Source organism: Anguilla rostrata, chromosome 3, assembly GCF_018555375.3.
Source record: "Anguilla rostrata isolate EN2019 chromosome 3, ASM1855537v3, whole genome shotgun sequence".
Classification (NCBI taxonomy): Eukaryota; Metazoa; Chordata; class Actinopteri; order Anguilliformes; family Anguillidae; genus Anguilla; species Anguilla rostrata.
In genome coordinates, this window is record NC_057935.1 from 61650972 (window position 1) to 61678431 (window position 27460).

General features: G+C 42.3%; 2 protein-coding genes across 3 annotated transcripts; one reads left to right on the forward strand and one right to left on the reverse strand.

Moving 5' to 3' along the window:
- Positions 1 to 8827: 8827 nt before the first annotated feature.
- Positions 8828 to 18818, reverse strand: brms1 (BRMS1 transcriptional repressor and anoikis regulator). Its single transcript, XM_064329113.1, has 11 exons — positions 18714 to 18818; positions 16336 to 16568; positions 16065 to 16155; positions 15247 to 15374; positions 14396 to 14475; positions 14072 to 14168; positions 13635 to 13727; positions 13222 to 13286; positions 10657 to 10696; positions 9968 to 10079; positions 8828 to 9250 (listed from the first exon to the last, which is right to left on the reverse strand). Exons 2-11 carry the CDS (start codon positions 16556 to 16558, stop codon positions 9133 to 9135), a joined length of 1047 nt encoding a protein of 348 aa, XP_064185183.1. The 5' UTR covers positions 16559 to 16568; positions 18714 to 18818; the 3' UTR covers positions 8828 to 9132.
- A 2514-nt stretch (positions 18819 to 21332) lies between these two features.
- fkbp2 (FKBP prolyl isomerase 2) lies at positions 21333 to 26678 on the forward strand. Of its 2 annotated transcripts, none has more exons than XM_064329115.1 (6): positions 21333 to 21489; positions 22120 to 22280; positions 22763 to 22875; positions 24120 to 24166; positions 24370 to 24405; positions 25327 to 26678. In XM_064329115.1, the coding sequence occupies exons 2-6, from the start codon at positions 22122 to 22124 to the stop codon at positions 25386 to 25388; spliced, it is 417 nt and encodes a 138-aa protein (XP_064185185.1). In that variant the 5' UTR covers positions 21333 to 21489; positions 22120 to 22121; the 3' UTR covers positions 25389 to 26678. The 2 variants fall into 2 exon arrangements, with proteins under 2 accessions (XP_064185185.1, XP_064185184.1); XM_064329114.1 differs by having other exon boundaries at positions 21342 to 21468.
- The last annotated feature ends 782 nt before the right edge of the window (positions 26679 to 27460 follow it).

The following is a 27460-nucleotide window of genomic DNA, read 5'->3' on the forward strand; positions in this document are numbered from 1 at the left end:
CTGTGCATAAAAATATGATTGCTCAACTTGTTTTCAATTAGCCAAAGGCATTAAATGTTTCACTAAGTGGACAGTTTGGAGAAATGCACTACATGGCCAAATGTATGTGGACACCTGACATCTAATATCTCATCCAAAATTATGGGCATTAATATGGAGTTAGGTCCACCCTTTGCTGTTATAACAACCTCCACTCTTCTGGGAAGGCTTTATAAGAGATGTTGGAGCATTGCTGCAGGGATTTGATTCCATTCAGCCAGAAGAGCATTAGTGAGGTCGGGCATTGATTGAGCCACTTGTCCTGGCTCACAGTTGGCCTTCCATTTGATCCTCAAGGTGGTCGATGGGGTTGAGGTACTCTGTGCTGGCCAGTCAACTTCCAGACAATTCTTGACAAAATCATTTCTATATGGACCTCACTGTGTGTCTGGGGGCACTGTCTGAAACAGAAACAGAAAAGAGCCTTCCCCAAACTGTTGGGGGAGCACAGAATCTTCTAGAATGGGATTGTATGCTATAGCATTAAGATTTGCCTTCACTGAAACTAAGAGGCCTATTCCAAACCATGAAAAACAGCTCCAGACCAGGGGCATCCAAATACTTTTGGTCATATAGTGTATGAAATAATTTGTCCAAATGTGATTTAAAGTAGATGGAAACAGTGGATAAAAACATACACTTCAGTTGCATCAATGATCTCAGGTTCTGACAATTAAATCCTCACTGAACTGCTGTAGTCATGTGATACACTTCCTTTCCTGACAAAAAACAACTGGGAAACAGCTGTCTGGCTGGCTGCTTTGTGCAGGCAAAAACATGTTTGTGTGGAGCTGTCTGAGGTAGACAGGGTGCAATACCATGAGATCAATCAGACACAGAAGCGGCAATAGCAACAAAGTTCTATGGGCTGTGCTCAATTTTATGCATGAGGATTTCATATTGAAGTGGCATGGTGTCTACCACATGGTCAAATGTGGTCACATATTTGTAATGGACTAAATTAAGTGATGTGGCCGGCTCATTTTTTAAATATTTGTGTGTATGAGCTACAGCGAGGAATGGACAGACAGTACATCAGGCTCAAAGGGAGTCCCTGTAGCATTTTCTGATCAATCTCACTTAGAAGGGTAGAGCTGTTTCTGTTCCATAGGTGAGTAACCCTTACCTTGAGCAATCGACATATTGATCCACATTCATACAACAGCTGTCATCATTTACTGTCTATATTTGCTTGGCCAGGCCTGTAGACGCTCCTCTTCGCCTCTCGCCAGACGTCCTCGTAGAGCTTCTCTCCATCAGCTTGTCATTGCTGTCCCTCTTGCTTCCTCCTTCCATCCATCTCCCAGCTCTCCCTGGGAGGAAGACAGAGCTAGAGTGCTGTCAGAAAATAATAAGAAAAACTAAATGAGAAAAAACATCATCTTGAAGGGTTTACTATCTGTGTCCTTCCCACTTTTGCTCTCTTTCCTTTTCCCGCCACCCCTTTCCTCATCCTCTCTCGCTCTCTGTTTCCATCTCTTTTAATCCATTGCCAGAAAAAAGGATGTGTTTCCATTGGGCATTCACGGTTTTTCCTCCTTTTGTGTCCATTTCCTTTGATTTCTCTCCACTGTTTTCTCTCTCTCTCTCTGTGTCTCTCTCTCTCTCCGTTTTCCATTCTCGCTCGGTCTCCCTTCCCTCAAAAATTCAGGGGGGCGTTCTGCTTTGCCATCATTAAGATGACAAAACAACAGCCAAGCACAACTCATATATACCACGTGTAGGATTTATCTCTTCGGATCAGCAGTTAATGCCGTTACAGCATGTGTCTCACTGTGAAACACTGAGGAGGAGGCCATCAAGGCTACTGCGTATTCATTGGCTGCAGCATTGTGCAGTGCAGTAGCACTGGGATGTGTTTTAATGAAAGGGGACAAGTTCCTGTTGGAGAGGTAATGATGCAGAGAAGCCATGTCTCTGGCAGAAAAACAGCAGAGAAGCATTCTCCTTGTCCAAGAAAGGCATGGACTCCTGACACACACATATATATATATATATATATATATATATACATATATATATATATACCACAACAATGTTATAGCGACATGTTCAGCTGCAGCATCGTGAGAATAATGGATGTTTGCCCTCTACACTGACATATGTTGGTTGAGAGGCAGGACAGTATTTTGCCGCCGTTGATGGATGGTGCTGTCTATGCACGAGTAGCTAGGGGGCGCAGAATGTGGCAGGCAGGCGGTTTGATGTGATCAACTTGACCATGTCCTCCAGCAGAGGAGGGAAGTTGTCCCCCCCCCCCTTCCACGCCCCTTTCTTCATTCCTCATATTTCTCTCCTCTCCTCTCCTCTCTCATCTTCCTTCCGCTAACCCTCTTTCTCTCATCACTGCCTCTCCCCTCTGTGCCCCTTGCATCCCTTCTTCCTCCTGCTCTCCTTGGCTCCTGTGTATGTCTGTGTTTTGCTCGGGTGGTGCCAGGTGGCTCTGTGCCACGGTGCTACTTCCACGCTCGCGATGGCGGGTCCGGGGACTCTCACGGCGCAGTTGAGCCTCGCGGCAGTCCGTCGCTCCTCGTTTGTATCACACTCGCTGGCCGCCGCAGAGGGAGGCCCACTGACTCCCGCACTCCCCCCAGGCCCCAGGCCTACCACTGCTCCCCCCGCTGCCACTGACCCCCCACGGTCAGAACCCTTTTGGGCCCTCTGTCACTTCCCTGCTATTTGTCATGAGCCTGATCTCCCCTGCCCTATTCGCCGGCTGCCGTCGCATCGCTGCCTCGAGGGGCGTGGCCATGTTGCTCGCACGCGACCCGTGATTAGGCAGCCTAACTGGTGGCGCTCGTGTCACCCCGTCCCGCCGTCCCGGTCAGCTGCTGTCAGCGCCAGAGCTGGCTGTCAGGACTCCACTCTGGCCCCGGCTTCTGACATAGCCGCGCTTCCATGACGACTCCCGCACCAAGCCAGCGTTTAATTGGTCCCTTTTGTGTGTCTAATGACAGCTCGCAGTGGCCTCGTTCCCCCTTCCTGAGCAGCTCCGGGCTTTCCTGGCAAGCCTGCACGAAATTCTGTTTGTTCCCTTCCGTTGTGCTCAGGCAGATCTTTCGCCCTCCGAGCCATGATTGGAATTGTGATGCTGTTTGCTTTGAGGTGCACAGGCATAGGCAGGGCCTGTGAGGTTTCTGTCTCCTCACAAGTCACTGACAGGTCAGGCTCAAGGTTTGATTATCAAAGAATTCACTTCAGACGGGTCAGTTTGCCATGTTACCGTGTTCTGGACCTAGCCCTGGGTCTAGTATGGACTTTGAACAGGAAGAAAAGGCTGCTATTGCTGGATAGTTGGCATGATAGCATTTACTTTTCTTCCAGGTTGGGACCCAGAGTTATCAAAGGGAAATAATCAATTCCCTCTTAAAGCTGCTTGACCCATGGCATCACTAATTTTACATTCTAAAAGACAACTCTATTTGCTGTTAATATTGGGTTCACACTGTGATTAATTGACTATTAGTGTAATAATAAGTCTGAGTCAGCTCCAAGATCTCTGTCTGCAAAGCAGCTTTCCAGCTTTCCTGTTCAACAGTCATTTGTTGCTTGGCCTTGTATGGGAAGCAGTCAAATCAAGTCAATGGGACCAGTCTCAGAACTTCCCAGATCATACTTACATTCCATAAAAGTGGCCACCACTCTGAGTTCTAACCTAGTGATGGATGATCCTCTGAAGTCTGAAAGAGAGTAGTGTACTCTAGTAGGGTCCCATGCCTTTTGTTGGGTTGACAAGCTTGATCTTGTTCAGGACAAATGCTGATCTGTTTCACAACCAGATTGCATCCTTGGTGGCAGCAGCTTGGTTTGGACCATGGAGATATACAAGAACTGGAGACAACTTAGGCTCACGGGTTCCGTGGATTCCTATGGGAGCTGCCCAATGGCATATGAAGCCAGTCCACGAAGGCAGCCATATTTGACTACGGGGCTTTTGGCACCAGAGCGTGTGCACTGCGTACCTAAACATGAAGGAATGAACTGGAATGAAAAATATATTATATCTACTGTATTTCTGTGTGGCTCAGAAGGGGGTAAAAAAATGGACGCTGGAGAGTAATTAGTTCAGTGCGAAGGAATATTAAAATTTAAAAGTACTGTCAAAAATAGTATAATTTTATACTAGGATAAATAGGATAAATTCATAGTTTTGAGTGGACTTCAATGGGTAAATTAGCTTTTCAGCACCAGAGGCTGAATAAACGGCAATCCCTCTAGTAATCACTGAAGTTTGCGAGCTTCAGGGGGAAACAAGCCCTGGTCCCCTGATTGGACCATAGGGCCTGTGGTTTCTCCTGCTCACCAGCAGATGGCATCACCAGGGGAAAGGAGAGCTCATTTGTCTCCTTCTCTTTAGTGGCTGGAAGTTGTAATGCTGTGGGGGAAAAAATAAACCTTTATTGCCAGAGCAAACACAGATTGCAAAATATCTGATGAAATACTTTGAGTGAGAAAGCAACTCAGTTTGGAAAAAGAAATGGCAACACGGGCTGTGATCCTTGAAAAATAACACAGTTGTTAAACGCGAGCTTCCCTGGTGTCACTCAGTGTGCAGAATATGAGGTCCTTAAATGTCAGCCACTGCTGTACTGTGTGACGCCATTGTTGCTCTCCCTGCAGAACGGGCCAGTGGCAGACAAATGATTTTCATTTCAGGGAAGAATATGCAGCGTGAGAAAATGCACACAGCCCATTTCTCTCTCTCTTTCTCTCTCTTTATTTCTCTCTCTCTCTCTCTCTCACCTCCTGATTAAGAAACAGCAGAAACAGCCCTTCCCCCTCAGGTGCAGGTCCAGCTCGTTTAGTTAATTACCGTCATTTCTGCTTTGTTAACTTCAACACTCTATGTCCAAACAGAGTGGCTGAACACATACGAACGCGCACACACTCACGGTCCACACACACTGCACACGCAACCCTTTGAAGTGACGCATAACCATAACATTGAACATACACACTCAGCAACTGCGCCCATGCAGTACACCAACACTGCATACCTGCAGACTTCTTCCATATGCATAGCTACCATGACATTCACACACAACTGTATACATACATATCTAGCACAGCATGCATATACACACCAGCCATCTATACACACTCATACTGGCTGCATTATATATCTTGCTGTATATACTGCACAACCCACCCACAGCCATTGCACATAAGCCACCAGCACTACACCAGTAGTCTCACAAATACAGTACACCCACAAGAATCCAGCAGCCATGATCTTGCTGTCCCCACCACACACTGAAAAACAAACTCTACTGCCCTCTGTGGGTGGAGGTTTCGTTTTTTTTCTTCTTTTTTTTCTCGAGTTCTCAAGGCAAATCAACCGCCATACTTATTTCCACCTTCCGCGTTCTGCTGCGCTTCGAGCCTGAGCTGCAGCTGGTAGCTCACCCACAGCAGCCCAGACTGGCAGTCATGGTGGGATGCTATCGGTTCACTGTTCCCCCTTGGAGACAGCACCCAATACCACGCAGAGGTGAAGTCCACACTCCCGCCTCACATTTTGCCGTGCTGTCAAACGCACACACATCCTCAGCTGTGACCTTTTGTGGGCTTAATGAAAGTGTAAAGAGATGGCTTTTGTTTTCTATTCATATTTCCAGCTTTTACCTGAAGGAGGAAATGGAGGGAAGAAGAATAGAGGAGTGTATCAGGAAGAGAAATAGGCTGAGGGACAGAAAGGAAGTCAGTTGGTTCAAGAGGAAAAACAAAAGAATGACTTTATGACTGAACCAATTCATGGGTGAATAGACACATGAGTGAAAGGACCAAGAATGTTGGCAATAACCCTTTTCACACATGCTGCCTTATCCTTCAACATTAATTAATCTATCCAGCCACATTGCTTCTTACTGCTGTAAAAAAATTAATAAAGCAGAGCATCAAATAAAAGAGAGCCCACCTTACTGACTAGCTACACGTTACGTGCTGGCACCATCACCTGTCATAAAAGTTTCTAATGTTCCCAAAGGTGTACCTGCCTGTTGAAGTGTGGTAGGATATTAACCGTTATAATTCACTTTCAATTAATTCACTCTTTATTAGCAAGCTATAAAAATCAGCATGACCACACCTTGCCAGGTTTGTATAAGCTACATCTCTGTTGTGCTCTTGACCTAGCCTACTTCCATAACTCTTTTAGGGGAGTGGCTCTTTTGCAGCAGCTTGTTCGTGTAATAAGGCCACTGGCTCCGTCATGTGTGAGTACTATCAACCTGGCTAAACACTGGGTGGACTCTGGCTGAACAGCAGAAGCCACTTAGCTGCTGGATAAGTTATCACGGCAATGTTCCCCATGTAAAAATGGGTTATAATGGGTAAGAGGGGAGCAAAGGGCGTGAAGGAGGAGAGTGGCATGAGAAAGTGGAGATACGGAGCAACAGATGAAGAATCTATCTTGTTAATCCCCTGAAGCTACAATGACCTTTTACATACTGACAGTAATATATATGAGTCACTGCTGTTGTAAGAGGCAAGAGATGAATGAATAAAGACTGTGGGACTCATTTATAAAATGGTCCTACGATCAAAATTGTCTGAAATACTGACTTACGCAGAAAACCATGACTAAGTGCTTATTTATAAAATCCCACTTTGTCACGGATACGATCATATCTCTACCTAAAGTTCTACTCTAGATGTGAGTTCATGACCTGCTGATTGTGTGGAGATAGAACATCTGTGGACTGTGTGCATGCTTTGATAATCACATAGGCAATGCCTACTGCAATGCAGCCTTATGTTCATCTCTTGCTTACCATTTCACCGTTTTATTTTTAATCCAATGTGTGTATCTCACAGGTGCGTAGGACAGAGATAGCCACTTCAACCAATGTACGCAAATCGTTAGATCTCAGCTATTTTTTTTTTTTATAAATCAAGCAGAAGCACAACTTGGGATCTTAAGATTCAACAATCTTATGTAAATGAGGCCATGTAACACTCTTCACCTCCGTCATTCCAGAGCCCTCTCCACCTTCCACGAATGCAATCTCCAGCTGTTCTGACAATAGTGTGCACATCACATGTGTGTTCATGCATTTGGTCACCTTATGAGATAGAGAGAGTGAGGAAGAGAGAGGGAGTGCATATATCACACATCAGTGTTTATGCTATAAAAAAGTGAACTTTTCTGCATGTAGGCAGAACCTGTAATTTCAGGTTATGAAGTGTTGAAAGGTGTGTGTATATATGGGTATGTGTGCGAGGGAACTGTCTGAACATCCGAGAGCAGCTGACCGCATGTAGATATATATGAGCAAGGGCTGTGTGTATGTTAGTGCAGTCTTAGGTTTTAAGATGCTCATAATTCAGTAGAGCCATCTGGACCAGCAGGTCTGCTTCTTAAGGAGAAGCGTCAAAGGGACTGGGAGATGGGGGTAGGTCAGTTGAAGATCCACAGCATGAGATTCACAACATCATTTTTAAAAAGTTCTGCCACTCAAAAATAGATGAGCAGAGGAAGTGAAGTGGAGCTGGACAGAAGGGATTTGAACCATCGGTGAATGGAGCTAACTTCACATGTTTGATGCTCTGCAGCCTCTGTTTTGGCAGGGGCAGGTGTTCACACCAGCGAGTAACACAGAACCGTCTGCAGATCAAACTGGGCTAAGAAGAGGCCGTCAGGATGTGGTGCTTAATGTACACGAGGAAGATGGAGGGCGAGACGGAGGAGGAGTACAGGAAGCCGCAGAGACGGAGGGCAGGGCATGAATGCAAAGAGGATCAGCGTTTCGACTTCTTAAAGGAAGTGAATCGAATGTCCGGCTGTGTCACATGACGTAGGCACGCGCGCGGTTGCTGTGTCCCTCGTTGATGTGACCTGTCCCGCAAGCCAGCGATCCCATCCACTAGCTCAAGGGCTGGCGCTGTTACGTCAAATTTGAAAACTAGGCCAAAACGCAGAACAACGATTCCCCTTTTTCAGGGTCTTTTTCAAAAACTTTAACGTTGTTTAATTGTTTTATTGCTAAATATGTTCCATATGTGAAACTGTCCTTGTCCTCATTTGTGACTGGGAGCAGGAAAGGGGATATTAGTAGAGCTTCCTGGGGGAATTTTAAAATGACTCCGTTCATTCGAGGCCAGGAAAAAGGACAGTCTTCACACAGGAAGTCCTAGAAAACAGAGTTCTCGCAAAGTCCCTTCTCAAGGAGTCCTATTCTAGCACAAATGCATTGCACCTGTTAAAATCATCCGTTTGATTTTGCCACTGAATACACGTGCAAAAGGACTGGTTACCTCTGACTAACACCGGCTTCAGTGTGCATTTCTTCATCCCAAGCCAAAAGAAATTGTACGTAAAATTTACTAACGATGCAGAAGAATCTATTTATACATGTTCCCCCCGTGTCTGCTTTCATGTCAGTGATTGATGTCTGCTTTGCACAGAATCCATAAGTACACTCCTGTTAAACATGCTCCAGCTGGTTTTCATGGGCACAGCTCCACCTGCTGGGAAATAATAAGTATTGCATCCAGATACCCTGCACGGCGCATAACATCTCGAATATCTCAGGCAGTCTACTAGTTTTCATTGCTATGCAGTAACTGAAATTAATGCATTTCGTCACACAAATAACTCCCTTTACCTTGTTTCTTGGGTCCAAACTGACTACTGATATTAAGTTGCAACCAAAAATAGCAGACCGTGTAGCTCTCCAGGAACAGGACTACCCAGTTACCCGTTATTCTGCCTGAAGACCCTCAGTGCAGTAAAACATACATCCTTCCTATTAACACAGTTAGAATAAGCAGGAGAACACAACACCTCTTCCATAAAAGATTTAGTTCTGTCAACAACATTCTGCAATTATAAATACATTGTTATTTCAAATCATCTTAAATAGTTCGTTAAAAAGCACCATTCCTTGCCAGTCTAGAGTTTTACAAACAAATATAAATAATTATAGTTAAAATATAACAGTCCTTTTGAAGCGCAGCAAGATTACTGTTAATTGTCAACGTGGTACTGATTTAAGTGCAAGTTGTGTTTAGAAGTACAAAAAAATGACGATCAGCTCAAGTGGTGGATGCGGTTCGAGGGAAATGTTTCTGCGGACACGGGTGAGCCCGCGCTCACACTTTGCAGATGGTGTATTTGCCCTTCTGCAGCTGCGAGACGTAGATTTTGGTTTTGCTGCCGTCCGTCCGCCTGAGCCACACCTCCCCGGTGCTCACCGCGGTGATTACAGCCCTGGAGAAGAGAGAGGGGTGGGGGGGGAGCGAGAGAGAAAGACAGGATGACAGCATCAGAATGGGCCTGCGTGTAAACACAGACACCTGAGCCGGAGAGAGAAAGAGTGCGGGACTCAAAGTCTCGCGAGTGACACAGAGCTAATAACCAGGATTGCACGCTTGAATTGGTCTGCTGTTGTTTACTTGTCATTTGCACAGAGCCTGCGATGCCGTGATGGAATCATGCTCCTTCATCCCAGGCCTGTCTGACTGATGTCTATGGTGTGACATCCATCAATTCATAAGAATATGTTTCCTGTTTAACAAAGGAAAACCAACCACACAGGCTTTATGCCCTGTTGCCTTAAGCTACCTGAAGAATATCCCAGTGCTACTTGACAATATTGCATTTTTAATGGACATACTGGACATTCTCTTGCAAAGAGGTCAAAACCTACACAGAAGCTTTCAAACTGGTGCCTGTAGCAGTTTGCACTGTGGCTACGCCTTTGAGGAGCTATTTATTTCATAACCACAGCTTCTTATGTCTTCCCCTTTTCTCCACAGAGAAAAAGCTTTGAGCTTTGAGATTGTGCTATAGGAGCAGAGGAGGGAATCAGAAAGAAAGAACAAAATGCAGAGGGAAGAAAAGAAGGTAAGAGATAGATTGTGAGAAAGAGAGAAAGGGAGAGCGAGAGAGAGAGAGACAGAGCGAGAGATCTAGGCTATGACTGACTGTGAGGCGCTGTCATCTTTGATCTCCAGCAGGATGGTGTTGCCTTTGCAGAATTTCTCTCCCTCGTAGAAGAGAGTGCCCCCCTCGCACCGTGCACTGTACTGCTGTCTGTCTGCAGGACCATGGGGGGGGGGGGGGGGGGGGGGGGGTGAAGATATCTGAATCATCAATCACAGAATCACAGGAGGATCATGCCTCCCAGTACCCACCCAGCTGTGCCAGCACCTACTTCTCCTTACATTTCATGTCTTATCGAGTATGGAAATATTTACTATCATAAAAACAAGCCTTCCACATTAAAGAGAGAGACAAAAAAGTGAGAAAGAGAGATAAGGAATGCTTGCATGTCATTAAAAACATGTTTCTGCATCATAAATGTGAGAAATACTGGATTTTCAGTTCACAAAGGCCATAATAGCACACTAAAGCCAAAATCCAAAGCTCTCCAACCATACAACACTCCTAACGAGTGAACAGATTTCTACGACACACCATTAGTGAGAAGAGGAACGTTCTCGCCAAGAAGCATATTATTTTTCATTTGAACAGAATCTACTCGAAGGCCGTCTAAAAACTGAAGAAAAAAAAAAACTTAAAAACTGTTCACTACATCAACACCTGTTTTTGTTATGCCGAGATTTCGTGCAAGGTTTTGTTACAAAGGAAGAAACAGCGTGTTCCAAACTTACTGTCTGATTTCTTCTTCAAGGGCAAAAGTGCTGCTTTAGCCTGTAACACAGCATTATAATTCACTCAGTGCAGGCACAGATGGATAATGTCTGAATGAATTTTGAGTATACGGATAATAGCTCAGAGGAGACAGTGTTGTTGGTCGAGGCTATATTGTATTTTCCCCTAAGCTACTGTATATCCCAATGAAAAATTACTGTTGCAAATAATAGGAATGGAATTCTGAGAAAAGGAATGTCTGAATGGGCACTTGCTGTAGTTACTAAACAATCATTTCCAGTTTCACATGTAAAATTGTATTCATCTGAGGGGAAATATACAGGATGAATGTATCTCAAAATAAAAGCCATTTTACAACATATTATCATGTATAGGAAAATAAATGCAACAAGTCATGCTACACAGTTCACCACATAAGGGAAAGCTTACATTGAAACATCATACAAAATGTATCACTTCTGTACAGGCATTCTGCTGACATCAGATAAATAAATGTACAAAATGGGGGCCAAGGATAGAGAAGTTATGGACACTATGGGCATTATTGGCAGATAAAATGTACATCACTGCCACTGAGCATGGTCATGCTGATATAAAGGACATCTTGTCATAAGTATGTACTGATTCACTGATTCAAATCAGTAATGTGATGCAATCACAAAATGCTTTTCCAATGTAAAGTGTCTTGTATGGCATTACACGTATTTATATATTAATATGTACAATGTGTTGTGGATATTTTTTTAATCTGAAGACTGGACTTTGTTTGGTATTATAAAATATGCATCATGATTATGATTTGACATAGATATGGGCATCTACCCAGTGATAATTTTATTACAATAACAACAGCTGCTAGCAGCATCCACAGATGGCATATGGACAAGCATTTTTGCTGAAAAATCTTCAAAGGCAAAAACTTAGTTGCAACCAACACAAATATATGCATATCAATTTTCATTCTAATTAGCCTAGCACAGCGATGGACTGGGGAACTGTCCAGGGTATATTCCTGCCTCTAGCCCAGTGCACGCTGGGATAAGCTCCAGTACCACCCGCAACCAATGGATGGATGGATGGATGGATTAGCCTAGCAGTTAATGAGTAGCTAAGTGAAGCATAATCCAAAATGACTGATCCAAAATAACAGTCAAACTATGAGACTAATCCTATAAGTGTAAATTAAAAATGCTTCTCATAATTAAATGGGCATTTGCACAGTGTTTAATCACTGCACGGAGGTTTGAATATATTTAATATTTTAAATGTCTCCATATTTTAATCACTGCTCTCATAGCTCTCATCATAACCATTTGGCCACACAACACTTCGTATTCAACATTTGGGCAAAATTGATGTACTGTACAGGTGCAAATTGTTAAACATTACAGGATTCAATTTTTGCAATGTTGATACTTCATTGAATTGACTGACCTGTGGCAGTTATGCCCTTCAGCCAACAAACATTTCGACCACAACAAATGGTTTGTGAGTAGTTGATGTTTCAATATGTTATGTAAGTAAAATGTGACCCTCAACTCATGACACAATTTAGAGCAGGGTTACCCAACCCAGTTCCTGGGCAAACGCAAGCAGGTTTTCACTCCAACCCTATCAAAGCACACCTCGTTCAACAGCTAGAGACCTCGTTGAGCTGCTAATTAGTAAAATCGGGCGTGCCAAATTAGGGTTGAAATGAAAACCTGCAGGATATTTGATATCCAGGACCAGGGCTGGGAAGCCCCAATTTAGAGTAAGTAGAAAAGCTAGGGCTTGAATCACTCTGTTTACTTTCAATGCTGTTGCCTAAATGGCAAGCATACACAAAGAACTGCTTAACTATGATGGCATAATGAATCAATTCAATTGTCAATTCAATTTCAATTGTCTGAGAATTAAAGAGAATCTCTATGTGCTCATTTGCTATGAAGATTACATTCACATTTGTATTTGTGTACAAAACACTAACGGCGTTTAATTTCCCTTTGTAAGCCTAATTGAAGGCACTCTAAAGAAGTCTCATCCACAGCTGTGTACTGCTGAACACTTTCATCAAAAGATAATGCAAGATAATCAGAATTCAGCTACCAGGCCTCAGGTGTGCATGCGCCTTTGACAACAGAATTGATAGCATCAAGCCTAGAAAGAAATTGCATCTCAAAGGTACGTGCTAGTGAAACACATTGTCTTTGTTTTCCCAAGCAAACTTTCCTTTTCAATCCAAATAGCATGAGCCAAATTTATGAGATACCTAATCCCATCTCAGTTCCAGATGTAATAGGGAAACGCCACCAATCACTGCCCTTCTTATGTGTTAAGCAAGAGTGGGCTACAGGCAAATAGTAGATTTCAGCTGAATGAAAAATACCACCTTCATGGTGTCTGGCTCCCTAATAACAAGGAATAATAATAACACAATCAACAGAGTCTGCGTGAAATAGACTTGTATATGAGACTACCGACATGTTGTTAGGGACTGTGACAGGAGTAAAATATATCTGTACTCTACTGTAATTTAGGCGGAACTGGAAGCAAAAATAGCGCTCGAGGGGACAGATCCTTACCTTCTTTATGGCCGTCCAGTCCTCCAAAATATCAATGTCCCTCAACATATAGACTATGTAGGGTCCTGAGAAAGGGGTAGAGGAAGAAGATGATGCTTAATATTTGTATGAAGATTTATTTCTCACTGTGTGGCTAGGACCATATAGTATATCGATACAGGTTGTCATGGTATTGTACACAGTAAATAGCCCAAACTGTGATTTGTAAAGTATTAAAGTATATAATACCACCTCCCCCACCCCCTAAGTTCTGAAGTGGAGGTTTCATATATTTAATAAACCAGGCATTTTTTTACTTTGAACTGACAATATTGATTGTGTTTTCTGATGGAAGAGACATATACTATTATGGTAGAGGTACGGGAAGGTACAAATGTGTTTGTGTTAAATTTGGGGGGGGGGGGGGGGGTTACCAGACACCAGCGCTGCTTTCTTCCTCCGATCAGGCCGTGAGGGCTGACTCCTCCGCTTGCATTTCTTCCCCCTCATGTCATCACTCCACCACTCTGACAGACAGAGAAAGACGACATAAATAAACGAAAACTTTCCCCTGTATAAACCTAAACTGCAAGGTTATCTTCAATCTGTTTTTTTTTTTGTGCGTGGTCCCAAGGTGATACAGTTTGCCTGTGTGTGCCAGGGGTTCGCACAAGTACCTGAGGTGACAGTTTCTCACACTTAGCACATGTATCTGAGGTGACACCATCTTTTGGAGTTAGCACATGTATCTGAGGTGACATAGCTTCTGTGTGTTAACGCATGTACCAGAGGTGATGTAGTTTCCCTGTGCATACACCTTCCTCTCTGCGTGTGCATAACGTTGTGAAGCACCCCCGCATGCGTTTTGTACCTGAGGTGATGTCTATGCTCTGCCTGTCCTCCTCCAGTCTGTGGATCTTTTCCAGGAGCTCTGCCTTCATGGCATCAAACAGCAGCACCCTCTCGCTCTGCGGAGACGCAGCCACACACGGATCGACAAAACTTTACCCGGGTCCGCACGATTCGAACCACCTGCTCTCTCAATACGTACAACAATCACACAAACGCGAGGATTCCGCAGGCCCCGCTGTGCTGTGTGTGCGTGTGGGTGTGTGATGTTGATGCGATATCAGCAGGCTGCGTATGTTCTGTGTTTGTTCTGCATATTTGGATAGGACTGCGTCACGTGCCTTACCTCCAGGTGCTGCAATGCTCCCTGAATCTCACACTCGTGCTTGTGCTTCACCACCTGCAGACACAGTTCCCTGTACACCCCTGAGAGTGCGTTTGAGCGAGGGAGAGAGAGGAAAAAACAGACACACGTGTCAGTTATTTCACAATGACAGTTGCCAGACATATGCTTTATGAAAATACAGCGGTCTGTTTGTGTCTGTGTGTTTTTTTTACACGTTAATGGACACTGAAATGTTATCCAAACATTGACAAAAGCAAACATCTTAAAACCATTTAAATCAGCACCTTGGGATGTGTCAAACAAACACCATTTAGATGGAGAGCTAACTGATGTAGTGCACGCAGCCAAGTCGCTTTTCGCTCTAGCTTTGGCAGAACAACGCTAGCCACGCGTTAACAGCCCTGGAAGTTCTAAAATCAGACAAGCACCAGCACATGTGAGCAACTGTTAACGTAATTGCACCTGAATCCGAACCGGAGAGCGACAGACCAGGTACAGCTGAGATTAGCACTCTTGATTGTTGTGCAATATTTGTGAGTTTGTTGTTTCTAAATAATGTGAACTGCTATGTGCGGCAATATGATAAGGATGGTTGTCAGAAAGCAGTGTGAAATGTGTTACCGCAAGCTGTAGTCTAATATACGTGTTTGGCAGTTCGCGCTGCAAGGTTTCTGATTGGACGTTGTTCAGCAGCGCTTGCGCCTGAGTGCAATTTGCTAATACGGGAAGGACCTGTGTAATGTATATGGTTAAATCCTGCTGCGCAATGGTTGCGTTTGCTGTGGAACAGTACGAGTGCCTAGCAGCCAGGCGATGAGGCGCAGAGTGGCGTGAGCCAAGGGGAAAAGTACCGGCTACTTCAGTGCGTAGCTGCATGTTGCGCTGCAGGGTGGCCAGCGGCTCCCTGTACTCCCCCGCCTGTCCCGCCATCACCTCTTCCAGCTTCACCTTCACCTGGCTCAGCCGCTCCCGGAACAGCCTGTCCAGAGACGGGAGGAACGTGGGCACGAACAGTCAAAACGGTGCCGGGGCCATGGGCTGCCCGGTATGTGGCAGAAATAGGTACAAATCACAATTAAAAAAAGGAGTAGGCAACCTCTGTGTGGCGAAACATGAAATCCCATCTGTTCGTTATTTAACAGTGTTATGGAGAGCACTGAATGTGCCAGCAGCAATTTAAACAGATGGACAACCAAACAAACAAAAAACCACTTCCATGCTAGTTTTAATCGGTATTGTATCCAGAAACATGTTTCGACCAATATGGTCTTCAGGCAGCAATGGAAAACAGATACAAATGTCTGTAGATCAGGAGGGGAAAAAAGTCAGCAGCATGTTCCGCAGTGTATCCGGTCAAATAATATTACCGGTTATAAGATTCACAGATACTGATTATCCATCCAACTACCCTATCCTCTTTTCCCCCTACCATTACAATCCATTTCTTTTTTCTTCACCTTCCCTCCTCTCTTGCAGGTCCTCTCCCTACCACTCCCATCACCACCTCTTTGGAGGAATCAGAACAATGTGCCAAAATCACACTTAATGCCTTTACCAGGAAGTGAATTAAATAAATTCAATAGTAATATGGAGCGTGTGGGCCAATCAGAGCGCAGCATGCTGACTGCTGATTGATTAGTGTTTCCCTGAATCCCTCTTTTCCACTTACTTCTCTTTCAGCTCCAGGAACTGCTTCTCAAGGTCGGACATCTCATCCAGACACTCCGATCTCCTCCTCTCACAGTCTTCATCATCCATCTCTGGGAAAAGTAAACACTCCTTCTCATCTTCTCCTCTCTTTCCATTCAGTCACTCATCTCTCTCAATATCAGTCAACAAACAGTACACGTGGGGTGCAGCAAACACACAATATATGCAAGGATATAGACATTTAAGGCGTAATCGTAAGCAGTGGCTACAGTTATGCCTTCTCTCTGTACCAGAACTCTCCTCCTCTTCCTCCTCCTCCTCCTCTTCCACTTCGCTCTCTTCCAAGTCGCTCCCCCGTTCACTTTCATGGTCCTCGCAGCTCTCCTCCATCATCTCCTCGCCTCCCTCCCTCTCCCTCTCCTCCTCCAGCTCGCCGTTGGCCTCTGGCACCTCCGGGTCACCCTCCAGCTCCATCTCTTCCTCTGGCTCCCTCAAAGCAGGCTGTGCTGGCATGGCAGCAGCACTAGGCACACGCATGCAGACACAAACACACGTGCGCACACGTACATGCACAACAGACAGACACACACACACACACAGTGAGACACGTTGTCAGTTCATCAGCACAGCACTATTCTTTCAGCGATCTTTCCCGTTTTCACAATGTGTCAAAATGCAAAGCACAGCAATTAGTGCTGTGAGAATTAGATGTCTGCTTTGTGACCCTGCATACTATTATACTACCAGGCATCTGTGAGTCATCAGTAAGAAATGAAATTCACCAGATGCTCGTTGTTGCATTTGGCCATGATCTCCAGGTCCATAATTTTGTAGAACCCTGGCAAATGGAATTTGGCATTGCAAAAACATGTTCAGACAGTGCCCAAGGAGGAAAAAGACCCACCGAGAGGTACTTTTGAGGACACATCTTCAATCTGTTAAACTCAACTTCAGTCACAGCTAACTAGGTGGGGATACTGGTTCTATGTTGCATAGCAAAATTCTAAATATCAGAATTTTTTTTTTGCTACTGCAGTCTCAGCCAATACATCTGTGTTGTAGGACCTTAACAATAGCAGAAACCGATCTTGACAGCAAATATAGGTCTCCCTATTTGAAAAGCATGACAAGGATGCTATGCATCAAGTAACATTTTGAGAACCATCACATTACATCAGGCATAGAACAGTTTAACTAAACAAATCAACACATACAGGGGCTTTGCAAAAAAAAAAAAAAAAAGCATCAAGATATGGCACCGTGCACTGGTAACTTTAACTATATAAACTGTATATGTATTTCCTAAATCAAATTCACTTCAATCAACCTGTAATTTTATGAAAAGATTCATGGGGCAGACCAGGTTAGCCATTTTTGTAGTAGTGGGCTCTCCTGTTGAAATATGTAGTTTATTATGCAGTTTAGATCGCTGGTTTTGAACATTCCTGTCTCTGAGTGCATCTGTTTTTGATCGTATCTGTGCTGATTTTATTTATTTTATTATTTTATTTTATTTTTATTTTTTATCATATTTTACTGTATTTTATTACTGTTATTTTATTATTTACTATGTTAGTTGCTGTTGCTATATTCTATGATCTTTTATTACACCTATTGTGTTTTAATTGTGTTTGTAATCTCGGCTACATTGAAAATGAGGGCCTGGCCCTCAATTGTACCTCCGAGAATTTAAATAAAGGTTCTGACTGATTATTCAGTTTGTATTTTGCTGTACCCAAACGTGCTTCTTCTCATAGATAAAACTGAGGGAGATGCACTGTCCTTCAACATTAGTATTTAAAGTGCACTGCCGATTAAAGAAGGAGCATGCTAACAACTGATAATGATTACATTATATATATATATATATATATATATATACACACACACACACACACACATCATAAATAGAATAAACAATCGGACATGCCCGTGCCGTTGGAAATTAGGTAACTGCTGAGTGACAATAATAATGACAGAACATCAGCTTTTTATACATGTCATAAAATAATGTTAAATTCACAATAGGCTATTATTTGCCTATTATTAGGTGTATCCACTGTAATACTCGAATCTAAATACAAAACTACTAGAACCCCCTGAGAAGAATGAGAAAGAGAGAGAGAGAGAGAGAGAGAGAGAGAGAGAGAGAGAGAGAGATGACATTTCAGCATACATTTCGCTGGGTCCAAAAACATCTGGCCTATTGCTAGTTTATCGCTACTGTGCTGAACAAAATGGTTCAATAGGCCACTAGTTGTAATTCGACGGTATATACGCACACTTAATTAACTAACTAAACTATAAAGATGCAAGTAAAAATATTGAACGGCTACCTCCGAGTCATAATTTGAATGACAACTAGCTAATCACACCAGGTACATATGATTTCGTTGTATATGCCTGTACATGTAAAAACAAAACAACCAACTGAATAAACATATATTCGTGTAACATTATGAACAAACAAATAAACAATCCAATAATATCTTTCAGGGTATGTGGAAATTACACTTTTACAGTACATTAACAAATGCACTGCAACCACAGTTCGTTGTGTGTTTAGCTGGGATTAAGACCATGAGCTCAGTTTCGCATTAGACACGGCCAAATATCTTTAAATAATATTCTAGTAAAATGTGTTGCCCATATTACCGCTTGTTCATACCTTTGTTGATTTTCTAAATCCGCAACAATGATCAGTACTTCAACATTGGATACTTGAGAAGGGAAAAGTCTAACAGTACTTCCTTCAGTTACAATGTTACTCAACAAGACTGAAATTATTTTTTTGCAGCCAATGAGTGCTAAGTACCTTACCTGTTCAACCAATGAACGTCTCGCGGTGAAATATTTCTAGCCAATCAACATCCAAACTGCAGTAAGAACAGCCAATCAGCTCTCAATAATTTTTACTTTTACCAGTAAGTATATTTGAGTGTATGCCCACAGTAATTCCACATACAGTACAGTAAATGAATAGCGTAAAGTCAGGATCACTCTAATACAATGTCCTATCCCAACATCTAAAATGTCTTTCGTCTTCTCTCTATCTTTTTCAGTTACTTTGTTTTATTTACTACAAGTATCTATAGGCATACGTTTATAAAAAGAGAGCAGTTTTATCTAATTTGCTAACGCTGATTTTATCATGCATTTCCGTAAAACAAATTAAATTACCAAGACGTTCTTCAGCTATTGGAAGATTTCAATTTCAAATTATGAATTTTAAAAGGCAACATTAAGATATAATCAGTGCTTAATGTTCTTAAAGCTATTCGGTTTCTCTTTTTCTGTATGTCATGCTGCGTTTTCACTGCTTCTATGTTCAGCTCCGTTAAAGTCGTAAACATGACTTGGAGCCTTTGTGTCGTTCTGTTTTTAGTTGCGTTTCAAAACTGACAAACATTAAAACAAGTGCAAACGTTATTTCCTCTTGGAAGTGAAGCATTCTGCAGGAAACAATGCGCATGCCACGTTGTAACGCCGTGTTTAAATGAATTTCGAAAATAGTTTATGTCCCATACAGATGATGATTAACAAGGAATGTGGGCCCCTGACATATTCAGTGCCATCTACAATGTTTGGGACAAAGACATCTTTTTTCTAGATTTGGCTCTGAACTCCACAATTTCAGATTTGTAATCGAACAATCCACATGTGGCTAGCTGTTACTAAATGGTGCTTTATACATTGTTTACATTTTGTACACACTCACCATGTACAAAGTAGAAATTACAGCACTTTTCATACAACAAGGAGGTCACTAGGAGGCTGTGACATAATTTTTAAAAAACTGTCAGATACAGGCCAAACAGCTTGGCCTATCAAAATCAATTGTTTTGGAACATCATTAAGAAGTAGGAGAGCATTAGCGAGCTCAGTAATTGCAAAGGGCCTAGTAGGCCAATGAATGGTAACGGTAAATGAACTGCATTTATATAGCGCTTTTATCCAAAGCGCTTTACAATTGATGCCTCTCATTTGCCAGAGCAGTTAGGGGTTAGAGGTTAGGTGTCTTGCTCAAGGACACTTCGACACGCCCAGGGCGGAAGACCTCTACAGTTGATGACGGTTTCTCAATCTAAAGAAGAAAACCCCCAGACACGTCTGAAAAATCATGAACACTCTTCAGGTAGCAGGCATGAATGTGTCTGACTACTATCCACAGACGACTTCATGAACAGAATCACAGAGGCTACACTGCAAGATATAAACCACTAGTTAGCTGCAAAAACAGGATGGCCAGGTTACAGTTTGCTGAGAAGCAGCCTGCAGAGTCCCGGGAAAAAGGTCTTGTGGACAGATGAAACAAAGATTTGCTTGTATTAGAGTGATCGCAAGAGCAAAGTGTGGAGGCCACAAGGACCTACTGAAGATCCAAAGCATGTACCACCTCATCTGTTATGGTTTGGGTATATGGCTGCCACAGGTACTGGCTTGCTTGTCTTCATTCTTGCTAATGTAACAGCTGATAGCAGCAGCAGAATGAATTCTGAAGTGAACAGAAACATGTGATCAAGCTCAGGCAAATGGCTCTAAACTTACTGGACGGCGCTTCATTGTTCAGCAAGACAGTGATCCCAAACATACTGTTAAAGCAAGAGTTTTTTCAAAGCCAAAAATGGGAAAATTCTTGACTGGCCAAGACAGTCATATGCTGAAGAGAGACTTAAGGGGACTAGCCCCCGAAACAAGCAGGAACTGAAGATGGCCGCAGTACAGGCTGGCAGAGCAGAGAAGCTCATCAGCACCTGGTGATGTCTATGGGTTACAGACTTCAAGCAGTCATTGCATGCAAAGAATATGAGGATATTTTGCTTAGTGATAAATGAAATTTATGGGTGAATATTACTAGTTCTGATATTTGATTTTTCAGGTATATACCCTGATTGTCAATATATTGTGAACTTAAATATTTTATGGGGAAAGTTGTTACCCATAAAGCAACATTCACGGGCAATAAGCTTGAATTTAAATTGTACAAAGTAGACATGCAGACTCTTTGGTAAGCTCTAATTGTAACAGAACAATCAAATGTCCTCGTTTATTGTTTACATATAATGTGATAGTGTAATCTGTTTGTACTTTGTTACTTGTATGTTTTATTATTGCATTCGTTTTTTATTTATTATTTTTACCCTTCAAACATACTCTACATTTCACCATTGTCTCGTAATAAGCCGAATGATACTTTCAATAAAAATATATATTTAAAAGTAAAGACAGAGAGTATCCACCAATCACCATCGGTGTTATTACTAACGTACTCAGTGATTATTGGATCTCCCCTCTGGCTTCAGTGCGAAGAGTGACGACACGTCGTTCCTTACGCACTACGTTCCATCTCTATCCTCCTCTTCCAGGAAGTCTAGAAAACCTAGAGGAAATTTACCATCTCAGTGTCCTGCTTTTTGTGCAAAGTGCGTTCCATCCAATTAAAGGTAGCATGGAAAATACAGGAATACATTGTTTTACTTAAATAAATTATGCTGTTTAAATGTTCATAGGATATATATTAAGATGTCTAACGAATACAGTCTATAGTAGAACAGTTAAAGTAGAACGTGAACAGATTTTCAGAGCTGACTGGCGTGATTAGAATGGAACATTTAGATAGCTAGGTTAGCGAATTTATCTTAAACAACTACTTTAGTGTTAACACCAGACAAATGATATTGGTATTAATCTGCCAACTTATTGCACTCAGGCCACCGGATATCTTGGCGAAATTCGAGCATGTCGACGTGTGCTAGTAGCTTGATATCTAACGTTTAGTGCAACGCGCAACTCGCTAACTGTATCGCAGGTTATCTAAATTGATATCGAGCGAACGATTGTTTATTATGTTCTCGTGCATTAGCTACTGTAACTATACAACTAGCTAACGTTAGCTATGCCCGTCCACCTTCGATCTGTGTTGGCTACCTTGCAATAACTACAGCGACGTGTCCTCAAACGTGCAAACAAGCCCTGGTAGTTCTCATAAATCATTAGCTTGGGCTGATACTATCTATTACATATTCTTCGATTTTAAGTGTGAATCCATGATCGTCTGAATCTCTCCTTTCCAGATATGAAGATCTACGTCCTGTTGGCGGTAACCCTGGTGTCATTTGCCCCTTTCCCGGTCCAAGGCGGGGACAAGAAGAAGCTTCAAATTGGTATCAAGAAAAGGGTGGACAACTGCCCCATAAAGTCGCGCAAGGGCGACGTGCTGCACATGCACTATACCGTGAGTGTTGGAACCTGTAGGGACAGGGGAGTGTGTAGTCCAGAACAGATACAGTATGATGAATTATGGGCCTGTTCAATCTAGCTGCGTTTATTTTTCAGTCCCTCTAAGGTTTTAAAAAAAAATAAAAAATCCTGATCATGACTGGCGTGAATTAACGGGATTAATTTTGGTCGTAGATGGTTATTAGTGGCACGTGACTGGTTTATCGTTGTACACACTGCAGTAATGCACCTCCAGTTACAGTAGAGGCATCTAATTGTTCATATTTCATTGGTTATTATTCAGCGTGTGTGTATATCAGCTGGTAATTCAAGTGTTACGATCCAGAAAATATTAAGTAAGCATTTGATAATGAAACCGATGGAAGATGGTTCCACATACAAGTGAATTCCAGAGACATGAAGATTGCCTTTGCATTTATTCAGTAATGACTGCAGATCTGTGTGAGCTGTAAACCGGGTTGCCTGGGTTGTTTGCAGGGGAAGCTAGAGGATGGGACCGAGTTTGACAGTAGCATCCCCAGAAATCAGCCCTTCACCTTTACACTGGGGACTGGACAGGTCATCAAGGGCTGGGACCAAGGCCTGCTGGGGTGGGTCTGAGCTCTCTCTCTCTCTCTCTCTCTCTCTCTCTCTCTCTGTGTGTCGCTGTCTCTATTAACTAACTCCCTCCCTCCCTCTTACCCTAACTCTCTTTGTCTGATGTTGGTGTATTAAGCCAGATATACATTATAAGATCATTGGCAGCTGATTGTGGGTTTGCTGGAACCGTACCTTTCTCTTTTGGGCGTAATCAGAAAGAGAAAAAAAACAACTTTTAATGTTTAGTTTTATTTTCCGGTCCTGGGTTTGCGACACACAGTACAAATCCCAAATTTCAGCCACTTGTGGTGTGTCATCCCATCTCCCATCCATCTTTAATGGTTGACATTAATAGACTGGTGGTCCTAATTTCACAAAGTGTGAACACTTGAAAATAAACAGTTTGTGGGAAAGTTTAGATTGCGAAGACAAACTGCCTACCTTTAAACCAGGATTGGTCAAAGATGATGGAGCATGTGACAAGATGAAAATGTTGGCCTGAAAGTACATTTGAAACTGTCAAGAAACTCCATTCCAAAGCCATTTATGCTCAGTGAGACAGAAACATTATTTACTTTCTTCAAAATGTAATAAAATGAGTACTAAAACTTAAAAAAATGTATTATTGAAAAATTGGCTTTGGAATGAAGCTGTGATTGAAGTTGTTTGAATTGCCTCTTCATCATATAGAGAACACAACAGACTTTTTGTGTGTATAAAACATAGGCCTAAATTTTTGAAAATGATTTGAATTTCAAAAGAATTGATTCTTTTTACACAATTTACGGTTACAATCCTAAACGCATACATACTGGGTGATGTCGTTAATCGTATGTAAACAGAATGGTTTTGAAGTTGAAATGTCTACATTTTTTGGTGACAGTTGACAGCCCATATTTCAATCTATAGGTTTATAATTTTTCCTCATATTCCTTCAGTAGGAATCTCATTTGAAGTTTTTTATTAAAAGTTATGCAGTGGTTTCAGAGAGGGCACATAAGGAACTCTAAACTTTGGAAATGGCAGGCTCAGAAAAATCATTTGAATTATTCTGAAATAATTTGTACATATATGTTTATTAATATGTACAAAAGATCAATACCAAGGGGAAAGAGGAAGTACAGGGGAAGGGGCAAAGTGAGCAATCTGTTGTAATCTTTATTTATTTTTAGGGGTCTGGTTCTGTCAGGCTGTGTTTTGAACGTTGTCTCATAACTGAAACATGGAAAAAATTGTCATCATCCCTCCTTTATAGAATGTGTGAAGGAGAGAAGAGGAAGTTGGTGATTCCCTCTGAACTTGGTGAGTTTCTGCTTGATTTTGTTTGATCTCACTGACAGTGATTTGGTCCAGGTAGCCAACGTACTGCCTCTGGAACAGTAACAGTGCCGATCAAGCTGTTTTGCACTAAAAAAAAAAGCAACTTTTTTTCTGAGTGCTTCAGTCAGACTACAGGAAATGCAGGAAGCCAGATGATAACCGCTATGTGTTTCTTTATTCTTCAGGTTACGGAGACAGAGGAGCACCACCCAAGATCCCTGGTAAAAAAAAAAAAGAAAAAGAAAATCACTTTTTCAATAAGGGAGAAATGTTTTGTTTGATCTGTGTGATCATTCAGTTGTGTACCACCCTCACTGAGGAATAAGCAGTAGTTTAAATTGCCTTTAGGCTGGCTGGAAAGTTCAGTCACTCACTCTCCCACACCATATGTACCAGCTCAAACTCTGCTGCTGGAATCAGATGAAGACTTGTGTCCACCCACCAATCAGGAATGAGAATGAGCAAGTGGCTCTTATTTTCCCCTCTCAGTGTGCACTCACCTGTGATTGGCTCAGATGGATAAAATAAACTGCCGAGATTAAAGCTGCTCAACACCTTTTCACCAAAATGCTGTGTTACTCAAACAGTCCAAATCATAGGGTTTGTCTGTCATTAGTGATTTGGTAGCGGTCATAGATGTGATTTATGGATTACATCATAATGGCAATGGGCAAAACAGAGCTTCACATAACATTACACTACATTACATCGTTAATCACTTAATTAGTGTTTGACGTAAAGCATAACATTGTAGCACTTAGCTGTCTGCTGCATAGAATTTTGGTTGAAGTTGTCTGTATTATGTATCTCAGTGATTTTGGTACAGTAATGCTCAGTTCTGGTTCTAGATTTAGCAGGTTTTCATTCCAATTTATCACAAGCCCAGAATAACTATTCTCTGGCTGGAATCAGTGTAGTTAACATTTTCAATTTCTCCATTACATGATTGCAAGACCGGAATAGGACCTGCATTTGTACTTTCCAACTACAGCAGGAGTCCAAGAAGGCAGTATTTGTGATATATTGAGTATTTGTAATCTAGTAAGAAAAAGTGATTTAAAAGCTGCTTTTTTCACTACAATGACAACACAAATGCCGCCTGGGACTGTATCTGACTGTGCTCTGCTAAATTTCGCCTGCAGGTGGAGCCACACTCATTTTTGAAGTGGAGCTACTGACCATTGAGAGAAGATCTGAACTGTAAATTGTCTGCCTGTCTGTCTGTCTCAGGGCCCAAAGACTAAAATGTGGTAATCTGCACTGCACACTGAAGAACTGGGCAGCTCTGGCCCCCAAAGGTCACAGCCTGCGGCCTTATGGGTATTATTTCACACACATTATTTCAAGTTTTTTTAAATAAATCTTTAACTGATGTTAAAAATCAGTTGCTTAGGACTATGAGACAAAGCATACATTTCACACATAAAAAGATCCAAAATTAATTGCGGAACAAAGACCATGTTACACCAGGGAAAAAGGCTGCTGTAGGCAACAGGTCAATAAATGATGACTAGCAGATGGGCGAATGATTTATCCCTCACACTAGCAGTGTTCAGACCCGAATGGTAATGTAGGATGAGTAGTTTTCCTTTCAAAATGCAGTATGTACTTGCGTTTGATATGTTTAGACTTGAAATCATGTGGTGTCTCCCAGTCTTCTGGATTGGGACATGCAGCGCAAACAGGCAAAAGTCCTGCTTTTTTAACGGTAGGCTCACTCTTAATCTGTGAGAAGCGAGCAGTCTTCCTGTGGCTTCTCTCAGCCAGACTGAACAGGCCTGCCTGCTTGCCTTCCTTTTCACGAGAGAGCCATTAGAGCAATTAGGAAACACTGGTGCATCATGAAGTCCTACATTGTGGGACAGATGTAGATTTCACGCCATTTGCTTCAAGCCAGTCAGACTTATCTTGCCAGGACAGAACAAAAGGCTAAGATTGGTTTGGTTCGGTCAATAAGCAGGCTTTGTTAAACTCTTGTCTGTCCAGAACAGCATGGTGCAGTAGTTTTTCAGGAAGCCGCTAACCCAGGTGCATCATTACTTAATTGCTGTAATTCGTACTGGCACTGTTCCTTGGCAGAACCTTGCACTGGGGGCCAGCAGGCTTCATTTGGTGTGAGTCAACCATTAATGTGGAATTCAGACTGAACGGGTCCTGTTATGTATTGGACTGTGCTGTTTCTGGAGGATTCTCTTGCCCATTCCTGGATTCCACCTGCCAAAACCAGCCCTGACCTTTGGGATGAGACTAGCAGGGCAAATTAAACCCACATGTTTTTTCTCCAAGCAAGAACTGGAAGTATATTTAGTTAAAATCACCCATTTTACGTGTATTCGTTATTTTCACTTCATGTGTCTTTTGGGAACGAAGGACGGACGCCTGGAGGACAGACGCCGGGGGCAGACTCGGTCAGACAAACTGCAATGTGATGATTTTGTCATTGTTCATTCTCTGAGTCACAGTTAAAATTAAATAAACGTCAACCCACACACAAGTTCATTTTGATTGTATCCATCTGATTTACTACAGGCAATCACTTTCTTCAATTGGGTTTGAAGCAGGTCTTCATTATCCATTCATCACGTTTTCTAAAGCCAAAGAAAAGAAGCTCTGATTAAGCAGATTCTGAGCATTTCTCATTTGGCAGTCATTTAAAGCTTTTAAGTTGAAAGGTACTTTCTGAGAGTGTTGACTGATTGCTTTGGAACTGTAATGCTCTTAACTGCAGATCTATAAAACATAAAACAAAGTCGAAACGCAATAACATTTTTGCATTAATACATGTAGATTATGAAAACTGGACTTGGGCATAGATGTAACAAACCATACCATTACTGAGACATGCAATCACTAGGATATTCAGTGAATCGCTCAACCCACTTATATATTCCAAAATTTCATTAGCATTCGATTGGTTCAGCAGTTCCCTTTTTCTTAGTCCATCTGATATTTTCTGTCTGTAAAGAGCTTAATTTAATGGGTGCTTTTGTTTCGTGTGGCTTTTTGATTAAAGCTGCATTTGGGCTGAAAACGGGAGGTGGGTGTGGGCCTCCTGGAACCCCCCCCCCCCCCATCTGATTTGAGTGAATGTGGTTTTATAGCAAAGGGCAGATAATTAACGAGCCAACTAGAGGAAAAACTGACCCTTGTCCAATAGCACCACCCAGTTCAGCCTTTCTTCCTGGCTGGCAGCATAGTCCTTTCTCTGGCAATGAGTGGTGGAAACTAGCATTGTGTTTCAGCGTTTTATAAACATAGAATTTTGTTCATTTTTTC